General features: G+C 42.7%; 1 protein-coding gene across 3 annotated transcripts in view; it reads right to left on the reverse strand.

Moving 5' to 3' along the window:
* MDM2 (MDM2 proto-oncogene) overlaps positions 1 to 8,495 on the reverse strand; it is a 29,107-nt gene extending 20,612 nt beyond the window's left edge. Inside the window, exons 1-5 of one of the 3 annotated variants that reach the window (XM_037886927.2) lie at positions 8,363 to 8,495; positions 7,720 to 7,804; positions 2,348 to 2,422; positions 1,772 to 1,905; positions 552 to 601 (exon numbers count right to left, since the gene is read on the reverse strand). In XM_037886927.2, coding sequence (XP_037742855.1) covers positions 552 to 601; positions 1,772 to 1,905; positions 2,348 to 2,422; positions 7,720 to 7,800 — 340 coding nt within the window. In that variant the 5' untranslated portion in view covers positions 7,801 to 7,804; positions 8,363 to 8,495. Of the gene's footprint in view, positions 1 to 551; positions 602 to 1,771; positions 1,906 to 2,347; positions 2,423 to 7,548; positions 7,686 to 7,719; positions 7,805 to 7,927; positions 8,076 to 8,362 lie in introns of those variants that run through there. The other 2 variants (XM_037886931.2, XM_037886937.2) reach the window with 2 other exon arrangements.
* Between the last annotated feature and the right edge of the window lie 2,641 nt (positions 8,496 to 11,136).

Consider the following 11,136-nt stretch of genomic DNA (forward strand, 5'->3'; position numbering starts at 1 on the left):
TGCAGATGTGAATAAATTTAATTAGACCATAGTCTATTTTATGAAATTATATATGGATTTATTAAACTCATAAGAACAAAGTATATAGATTTTTTTCCTGCTACTTTTATTGTTTATCATGTAAACTATTACAAGAGAAATGTTAACTCAAATTAGACAGGGTAGTTAAGGATGAACCAATATTCAAATATTTTGTTTTTAAAATACATTTCTTAGTGTGAGTTGAGTACGTAAAGAAAGCAGAATCAAAGTCTGCACATAATGCCTTATCCGGTTTCCACTGAAGCCAATGAAAGTTTTGCCACTGACTTCACTATGAGCAAGTTCAAGCCCATTTTCTGTGCTAGACCCATAACCTTAAACAATTTATTTGTAAAAGATGCAATTCATCTCCAACAGTGCTACAAAAAAGTGATAATAATTACGTCATCTATCAATGATTGAAGTTAACTGAATATCACCTACAAAGTAAGTTAATACAGGTTCAGGACTTTTGCATTAATAAAGATCACTTTCTCCCCCACAAAAAAGGCCTTTCAGCACTAACTTACCTTGTTGACTAACTGCTATCAAGTTTCTGGAAATCATTGAGTATACTTTCCTTGAAGGGAGACAAAACAGACATTTCATACATTTAAAAATTATAAATTAGAAGTTCCTATTTACTGTGGTATATTTAGCCAAACTAGAAGAGAGAAAGACCAAGCTGAAAACACTGATTATTTTGTAGTGTCATGATTAGAGCTGGTTGAAAAAGAGGTAAGTGCATTTTATGAAAAATTCAAAAAATGAAAATGCTTCTGTTTTGTTCAAAACTTTTCACAGCATTTTTGGATGTTTTCATTTTATTTTGGTGGGGAAAACACCACCACCACTTTGATTTTGCTTTTTTAAGCTTTCCACTCCTCTTTCACCACCCCATTGTAAAAAGGGAATAGTATAAAAAGTGAAAGTTTTTTCCCCTCACCAAAACAAACTTTAAATGCTTTTTTCTAAAAAGTTGGAAAAAATTCCAATTTGAAATTCTCAAAAAATGAAAAATTTCAACAAGACCAGGAATTTTCCTCTTAAAGTTTCAATTTTGTCAAAAAGCCATTTCTCACTTAACGATCAGTTGGACCATCTCTAGTCATGATTCAAAGCATTTTTAATGGAACTTGTACAGTATTATTTCAGGGTTTAATCCAGAGAAAAATATCTTAAACTTTTAGGGCAGTGGCAAAACCCAGGTCATGCATCCTGGCTTTGCAGCAATATAACCTATTTCAGAAGAAAGTCTAGCCTGCTGCAAAGGGAAATCTTCAACCACTGTCACTCTGCACTGATGAGTGGTGTAGCTGCCTGGAGAAAAACAAAAGTGTATGCCTCTTCTCTGCAACCCCCTTTACTGGGCTTGGTCTCCCATGCACAAGGAGTTCATAATGGGAAGGGGACAGACTTAAGTGCTTGTGTAATGTCTAAATTATGTTGCTGTTACCTCAAGGGGTAAAGAGGAGAATCTCTCTTCAAAGCAGACAAAAGCCCATAAGGTCACTGAACCTCAGAAGTTTGTGTTGCTTCTGAGGTCTGGCAGTTATAGATATAAATGCAGGCTGAATCAGGCCTCCCTCTAAAAAACTAGATACTTGGCCAGCGGGCATACAATTATGACAATTCCATCTGTCAAGACTTATGCAAATAAAATATGCAACAAATTGCAAACCAACACACACTTTCAGTGTGTTACATACATTTCATACTGATCTCTCTCTCAAAGAATATGAAATGTTACCTGTGTTCTTTTACAGAAAAGCTTGGTACCCCAAATAGATCTCCAAGAAGATCATCTGCACAGTGGACAATATGCTGCTGTTTTTCATCATATAATTGTTTAGACATAATATATTGGCCAAGATAGAATATTACCTACAATGCAAGACAAATATAGCTATACTAAATATATTTATAACTTTAAAGTATAAAACCAATATAAAATAACTTATTTCAAACCCCCTAAAGAGTCTATTCTCCTTTCAATTATCACCTGCAACTCCATATTAATATTAACAGTTATAAATAAATACTACTTTACATAGCAGTTTTCATCTGCAGTTCTCAAAGCTATATACTCCATTTTACAGACAAGAGAAACTGTGGTATAGATGTTAAGTGACTCGATAGAGGTTACAAAGCAAGACTGTGGCAGAGCCAGGAACAGAACCATCTCCCAGCTTCCAAATCGATGCCCTATCCAGTAAACCACATTATTTTTCTTTCATTATGGGATCACTAATAAGTATGGTAAACTTGTAAGTGTGACACTTCTATTTATTGCTATCATTGTTAATGAGAAGTTCTGATAACTTACCTCCTTCATTGTAAAAGTGTCTTTTTGGGCACCAGCACAGTTTAACAACTTCAACAATAGTGGCTTCGGTTTAACCTGAAAGGGAAAAAAAAAGCAAACAACATATTTAATTTTTATAGTGCATGTCCTCCCCAAAGAGTCCAAAGCTCCATAGATTACTTTTGTATTACTCCCACAAAAACTATGTTAAAATAGTGTTATTTACATTGAAAAGTCAAGCACCTCAAAGTTAGGGCATGGCAGATTTTTGGTTCCCTGTGCAATCTTAATTTTGTCATTCCCCCCCAGTGCATTTACTGTTCACATCAAATGAAACAGGGGTTCTGTGAAAATCTGTGTGTCATCACATAATTAAAGACTGTGCCAAGATACATATGTACATGGAGGCTAAAGTAAGGTTGCACAGGCAACAACAGTCTTTGCAACCTAAATAAGATTCATTTACATACTTACGTAATTGCCTAGGTTTTTCTTTTTCAGAAAAAAAGAACAAATCCTATTACATGCAACTATAACAACCCTCCCTCCCCCAAATCATACACCACCACTTGGGTGTGAACCCTGAACTTTCAGCAATGTAGCACAGACTGCTCTCTCTTGAACTACAAGACTTACTACGTTAGGTGGTAAGTAGAAGGCTGGTATCTGAAGGGGGAACCCAGCCTAGCTCTCTTGCACCACTAGGAGGTGTGGCAGCTCCTACCCCATATGGTGCCCTCAAAGTTAATTATATGGCTCATTAGAGCTATTTGCCGGGTTTGGGCGTAAGCCCCTGTGTCTCTCTCCCCACATCATCTTGTGCTACACCAGCTCTAACAGTTCTTAAGTGTTCCAAATATAGAGTGCGATGCTGCTGTTGCTGGTTCAGCAGCAGCATGAACCTAGTCCTAACATGTTCATGTTTAGTTATTTCAGCATCGAGACAAAATATTTCTGAAGAACAGGTGAGATAAGGGAAATGGCTTTTTTCAAAAATGCATCTCTCAGCAAAACCTGATCTGAATGCCATGGGACAAAACAGACAGCTCTTCGGTCAAAGGACTTTCCTTCTGCCATATTTCGAAGGTTTGATGCAAACTATGAAGCAGTTAGAGCTTTCTAAAAACAAAAGGGCCACAAGAATTTTTTATATGGAAAGGGTTAGGCAACCTAATTACTGGTTCAACCCAACAATACAAACATATCACTGAAATGCAACAGATGGATATATAACAAAAAAGGAACAAACTCCATCAAATCGAGTATAATGAGGGAGGCCAAAGAAGAATTTGAAGAGCAACTAGTAAAAGACAAAAACTAACAGCAAATTTTTTAAAGCACATCAGAAGCAGGAAGTCTGCCAAAGAATCAGTGGGGCCACTAGAGATTGATGTGCTAAAGGAGCACTCAGTGAAAACAAGGCCACTGCATCGGTCTTCACTGCAGAGGATACGGGGGAGATTCTCATCCCTTAGCCATTCTTTTTAGGTAGCAAATCTGAGGAACCATCCCAGATTGAGGTGTCAGTAAAGGTGGTTTTGGAACCACCTTTAAAAAAAAAAAAAAAAAAGCCTTGAGGCATTGCTGAAAAGGGTAGTCAATTATTTTTTGTCAAGGTCCAAAAAGCTTGGTCAAGGTATAGGCAAAGTCCAGACTCCAGAGAAAATAATAAAATACAGTACAGTAACAATAATTCTAAGTAAATAAGATTTTGGGGTCCATTCAAAAGCGTCTGGCAGTCCGGATTTGGCCCGTGGTCCGCCTATTGACTACCCCTGCTATCTATGAACACGATGCGTTGGGAAATAGTCAACATGACTTTTGTAAAGGGAAATCATGCATAATCCAATCTAGTAAAATTATTTGAAGGTGTCAACAAATATGTGGACAAGGGTTATCCAGTAGATATGCCTGGACTTTCAGAAGGCCTTTAACAAGGTCTCTCACCAAAAGGCTCTTAAGCAAACTAAGCAGTCATGGGATAAGAGGGAAGGTCCTCTCTAGATCAGTATTAAAATATAGGAAACAAAGGGTAGAAATAAGTGGTCAGTTTTCAAAATGGAAAGAGGTAAATAGCAGGGTCCCTTAAGGATCTGTACTGGGAGCAGTGCTGTTCAATATATTCATAAATGATCTAGAAAAAGGCATAAACAGTGAGTGGCAAAGTCTGTAGACAATATAAAAATACTCAAGATTGTTAAGTCCAAAGCTGACTGTGAAGAGTTACAAATGGATCTCAAAACTGGGTGACCGGGCAACAAAATGGCAGATGAAATCCAATCACAGAATTGTAGGACTGGAAGGGACCTCAAGAGGTCTTCTAGTCTAGTCCCCTGCACTCATGGCAGGAATAATTATTACCTAGACCATTCCTGACAGTTGTTTGTCTAACCTGCTCTTAAAAATCTCCAGTGATGGAGATTGCACAACCTCCCTACTAATTTTATTCCAATGCTTAACTATCCTGACAAAGTTTTTCCTAATGTCCAACCTAACCCACCCTTGCTGCAATTTAAGCCCACTGCTTCTTGTTCTATCCTCAGAGAGTAAGGAGAATAATTCTTCTCCCTCCTTCTTGTAACAACCTTTTATGTACTTGAAAACTTATGTCCCCTTCTCAGTCTTCTCTGCTCCAGACTAAACACTCAGAAGTCATGTTTTTTAGACCTTTAATCATTTTTGCTGCTCTTCGCTAGACTTTCTCCAATTTGTCTACATCTTTTCTGAAATGTGGCATCCAGAACTAGACATAACACTCCAGCTGAGGCCTAATCAGCACAGAGCAGAGCAGAAGAATTACTTCTCATGTCTTCCTTACAACACTTCTGGCTAATACATCCCAGAATGTTTGCTTTTTTTTGCCATAGCGTTACACTATTGACTCATATTTAGCTTGTGATAAATGTAACGTTGATAAATGCAAAGTAATGCACACTAGAAAAAATAATTCCAACCATACATACAAAATGATGAGTGGTAACGACTAATTTAGACTCCAAGAAAGATCTTGGAGTCATTGCAGATAGTTCTCTGAAAATATCCATTCAACGTGCAGCAGCAGTCAAAAAAGCTAGCAGTATGTTAGGAACCATTAGGAAAGGGGTAAATAATAAGACGGCATAAAACAGCTTCCGTATGAGGAGAGATTAAATAGACAGAATGTTCATCTTAGAAAAGAGATGACTTCAAGAGAATACGACAGAGGACTATAAAATCATGAATGGTGTGGAGAAAGTGAATAAGGAAGTATTATTTACACCTTCACATAACAAAACTAGGGATCACCCAATGAAATTAGTAGGCAGCAGGTTTAAAACAAACACAAGGATGTACTTCTTCACACAATGCACAGTCAACCTGTGGAACTCAGTGCCAGAGGATGTTAAGAAGGCCCAATGTATAAGTGGGTTCAAAAAAGTATTAGATAAGTTCATTAATGGCTATTAGCCAAGATGGTCAGGGATGCAACCCCATGCTGCAGGTGTCCCTAAACTTTGACTGCCAGAAGCTGGGACTGGACAACAGGGGATGGATGGATCACTCTAATTGCCCTGTATCGTTCATTCCCTCTGAAGCATCCGGCATCAGCTATTGTCAGAAGACAGGATTCTGGGCTAGGTGGACCATTGGTCTGACCCAGTATGGCCATTCATATGATTTTACAACAGATTCATAAAGGGAATGAACATCTCACTGAAATAGAGAGAATGTACCATAAGTAGACAGAGCTTAGGGCTAGTCTACACTGGCAGTGCTTTAACATGACTTATGTACTTGCAGCAGAGCGCTGGGAAAGAGCTCTCCCAATGCTCTTTAAAAAAAAAAAAAAAACACACCCCACCTCATGAGAGGTGTAGCTCCCAGCACTGGTGCACTATCTATACTGGAGCTTCTCAATGCTGAAACTTGTTATGCTCAGGAGGGTTTTTTCACACCCCGGAAAAAGAAAGTTGCAGCGTTGTAAATTGCCAGTGTATTATTTAAGATCTGATCCTGCAACTGGATAGGTGTGGGAGGAAGCTTGTGCCCACAAGGAGCACTGCTGACTCTATACAAACACAAGGGCCCACCCAGGCATTGTAGATGGATTGCAGATCAAGGCCTTACAATCACTCCCTTGATTTCCATGACAAAACCCCCCAACTTTTAAGGTATTTTGATTTTAAATAAATCAGTGTATTTTTCCATCCTAAGCTGCATGGTACTCTTTCATGAACTTCTGGCTTTTTTCATGTTTTCCTACCTTTCTAGCCTTTTAAACTATTAGTAACTACTTAACTTTTCTGACAAAGTAAATTCACTTGGAACAGCATGCCATAACTTTTTAAATAACTTAAGTCACATCTGATGTGAAAGAAACCATAGGATAGTGACTAACGCCATTGCTGCAGCTCTGGTACAGTACTCAGACAGAAGCGTGACACACTTAATGAATCACCATACCCCATGGCTTTTCATTATAAGGTCTATCTATGTCTCTTACCCTGTTTTGCTTTTAAGTTCTGATGCAGCACAAGATGGTATTGTGACATACTGAAAACCCACAGTTAAATGAAAACAAAGAGGAGTCCTTGTGGCACTTTAGAGACTAACAAATGTATTTGGCCAAATAAATTTGTTAGTCTCTAAGGTGCCACAAGGACTCCTCGTTGTTTTTGCTGATACACATTAACACAGCTTTCAGAGTAGCAGCCTTAGTCTGTATTCACAAAAACAAAAGAAGTACTTGTGGCACCTTAGAGACTAACAAATTTATTTAAGCATAACCTGTCGTGAGCTACAGCTCACTTCATCGGATGCATTCAGTGGAAAATACAGTGGGGAGATTTATATACATAGAGAACATGAAAAAATGGGTAAAAAAATATCTGAAACCTATCACCATACAGTTAAATGGAATCAGTAAAATTCAGACTCTCAGAAACAATACAAACACCATGTAGTGCTAGAAGATACACCTTTCCCAATGCTCTAATTGGATTCTGTGAAGATTTCCATTGTAAATGCTATTTTTATGGGTTTTATATTCTGAACGGACCTAGTAACCTGTTTGGGGCTCAAACTTGGCATTAAAATCAAACACCTGTTAAAAACATTTCTTTAAGAACACATTTAAATACAACAAAATCGCAGAAACATGAAGTTTAGGTAGCTGTGTCATCCTTCACTCCCAACCGTGAAAGCTGATTTACTCCACAACTGGGCGATTAAAGAGAACCCACCTTCACTTCCCTGGCTTTAATCCAATATTAACATCTATTTCCTAGCATTGATGTAGGAGCAGTCAGCATCCACACCCTCGACACCTGTCTACCAACAGGTCCATTGGCACCAAGCCCCGCAGCCAGCTGGAAAACCTCAGTGTCTGAGAGCCAGGGGCCAGGGCTACTCACCAGCGCCTCTTGCTCGGCGTGGGGAATGGAAGAGGCGCCGAGGCGGTCGTCCGACCCCGCTGACATCTTGGTGTTGCACATTTGCCTGAAATGAAGACAGCCGGTGTTAGCAGCTTGCCCGGCAGCGGGCGAAGCGGGGAGTCCGCACGGAGGAGCAGAGCCATGCCCCGCAAGGATAACGCCAAGCGGCGACACGAGCCTGCCTCACCTGGGCGCTTCTGGCGGGCGCACACGCGGCGGAGCTGAAGCGCTGCACTGGCATGAAGCGGCGGGGCCGGGCCGCCTTTAAATAGCGTCGCCAGACGAAGGCAAGTCGGGGCTTAGCTCCTCCGCTGGCCGCGGCCCGGCATGTCTGAGCATAACCCGGGGCTGACGCTGCTGAGTCACTGGGGGCCGGCCGCGCGCCGCTGCTGACTCACCCAACGGCTGGGGCAGCCGCCTTGGTCCGGCCCCTCGCCTCAGCCCCCGCCTCTCGCCCCAGCCCCGCGGCCGCCCGTTCTTCGTTCCCGGGCAGGCCCCGCGCGGCCGCCCTCCGCAGCCCTGCGGAGCCTGCCCACCAGGAGGAGGCGAAGCGAGGCGCCCGGCCTACCCCGCCCGAGCCCCTCCCTCCGCCAGCCAGGCCCAGCGCCCCGTCCCCACGCACCGCCAGCCGCTGGGGAGGGGGAGGTGCCGCTACCCCCCACGAACGGCCGCGGCCAGGCCCGCTGCGAGCTCCGCCATTTCCCCGACGCTCCGCGACACAGCGCCCCCGGGCCGGCGCCCCCTCGCGGCCAACAGAGCCTGCCCGGCCGAGCTGCATCCGGGTCTCGGGCCTGGGCCTCGCGGCGCGTCGCACGCAAAGCTGCCCGGGGGGGAGGGGCCGCCGCTTAGCCCGGGCCTATCCCCAACCCCCGCCAAGGCGCGGCCTCCGCCCGCCCAGACTGACAGACCGACTGAGGGGACCCGCCACCACCACCTCCTCCTCCCCCGAGCTGCCGGCCTGACCCGACCCTTTTCACGCACCCCGGGAGCTGCATTTCTCCACAGTCCACACGGCCCCGGCCTGCTGCCCCGCGATCCCTCTGCATTGTCCCCCTGCCCCGTTCCCTGGCCGCGCAGCGGGGCAGTTGTCTCCCCGGCCAGCCACACCCAAGCCAGGCGTCCACACCGGCCAGCAAACCGGGAGCAGGGTGCCAAACGGCGCGGCTGTTGGCTCCACTCCCGTGAGGCCCAGCCTGGAGCGCTGAACGGCGCATGAGCCACAGTGACCCCGCTTGTTGAACTGATTTGTAACTGGGGCATGGCCCAGCCATCATCCAGTTATTGTTCTATAGACCAGGTTTTAACCATGCATCTGTAACACAGGCCTGGATTTCTGCGGACAGCAGGACTACACCCATAAAGAACATATCGCGGGATCGAGGCCATGGTCATCTGACAAAAATCCCGGCCTGGCCTGAGGTCAGGAAAAACACTTACTTGAACAACTGTTTGAACCAATTTTAGCAGTTTCCACTGTAAAGTGAAAAACAGTGGCACAGGAAAGGGAAAAGTTGCATGTAGTGATAGGTATTTCTAGTCATTTCCTTTCCAGCTCATGTTCTCCCTCTTGTCTCACAAAGTCCACTTTTTCAGTAAAACTCTCTGTAAAAACGACTAGTATTTCATTAAAAACCTACTGGGTGTAGAGGTGAAGAGTCATGGGCAGAGGAGAAAATTAGGGCCCATCAATAATAGCACGTCTGCTGTGTAACCCTGGTTTTTCGCTGTAAATCTTTATTTCACCTTTTTATTTTTTTAAGAACATAAAATTCTCTATTATATTAAAAAAATAAAAGGAGTACTAGTGGCACTAAGGTGCCACTAGTACTCCTTTTCTTTTTGCGAGTACAGAGTAACTCAGCTGCTACTCTGAAACCTGTTTATTATATTAGGCCATCCAGTGTTTCCTGTATAGCTGCTTGCTTCCTCCATGCACCCTGCCAGTTGTGTAATGCCACAGAGGTGGCTGGGAGAAAGGGAATCTTTCTGACTTCTGTGTCAATTATCTTAAACTCTGAAGTATAAGATTCAATTACATTTATTTTAGTAGAAATTACTACTATTGATGTTAACGTTTTCTAATAAATCCAGCTACAACATATTATTTGTAGAACAGTTGACTGTGACCTTTGGCATTTCATCCAGATGAATAAAAGCAGAGAGCCTTTCATATTATCCACATAACTAATTCAATGCCAGATTAAAGTACATTTTATTCGGTTTGGTACTAGATGAAGATACCCTTGCTTGCTAGTTTGGTTTCCAAACTTCCCCATAATAGCCATACTTATTACTAATTTTTACTAATGTATGCAAATCAAGTGGTTAAAGTAGATTGAAACAGGAGGGGAATGTGCGGAAAAGAGCTGCTTACTCAGTCCAAGGAGAGGTGGGGAAGCTACCCTGTCCATTTTTTCCCCTCCTTTAGTCCCTGATTCAAATATTCTAATAAGTATAGGGTCTTCACATTAAAAAGATAAAATGTAAATTAATTTAGTAATAGAATTATTTGTTTCTAGCAATAGTATTTACTAATTATACTGTTAATTGTGTAAGTCAGTAGAGCTGGTCAAAATTTTTCATTCAAAATCTTTTTTTTTTAAAACACAAAATTAGACCTTTTTTTAAAACCAAAACATTTGGTTTTTAACATTTTCCATTTTTCTGCTGAAACCTGCAGATTTTTTAAATTGAAATCTAGGAATGGAAAGAACAGACCTGAATTATTTGCGAGTGGAAAGAGAATAAAGGTAAGAACTAACGTAGGCCTGATCTATACCTAAAAATTAGATTGAGCTAGGTATATTGCTCAGGACTATGAAAAATTTTGCTCTCTGTTTGATATAATTAGGTTGACCTAATGCCCACTGTAGACACAGCTAAGTCAATGGAAGAATTCTTCCATCAACCTAGCTACCAGCCACCTCTCAGAGAGGTGAATTAATTACAGAGACAGAAAAATCTTTTCCGTCGATGTACGAAGCATCAATGCTAGGACACTACAGTGGCACAGCTCTAGCCATTACAATGTAGCTATGCCCTTGTCTGCAGAGGAGATAGACAAATGTCTAGAGGCCTGCACAGATACAAACTTATATCCACGGATGCCAATCAGTATCCACGGAACCACAGCGGTGAAAGGAGCAGAACGTGGGGCTGCCGCTCCCAGGAGCCAGCGCCCCACTCTGGCAGCTCCTCTGGCACAGCTGTACTACCGCAGCCCCATCCCCAGCCCTGCCCCCGTCCCTTCCACATAGCTGTCTGTGTCTCCTGTCTGGGAGCATGCACGCTGCTTTAACACAAGAGCGCAACCAGGGACAGTTACTGGTGAGCCTGGTGCCCGCCCCAGTGGGTGGGGCTGGGGGCGGTACAGCCATACTGGAGGAGCTGCTGGCA

Source organism: Chelonia mydas, chromosome 1, assembly GCF_015237465.2.
Source record: "Chelonia mydas isolate rCheMyd1 chromosome 1, rCheMyd1.pri.v2, whole genome shotgun sequence".
Lineage (NCBI taxonomy): Eukaryota > Metazoa > Chordata > Testudines > Cheloniidae > Chelonia > Chelonia mydas.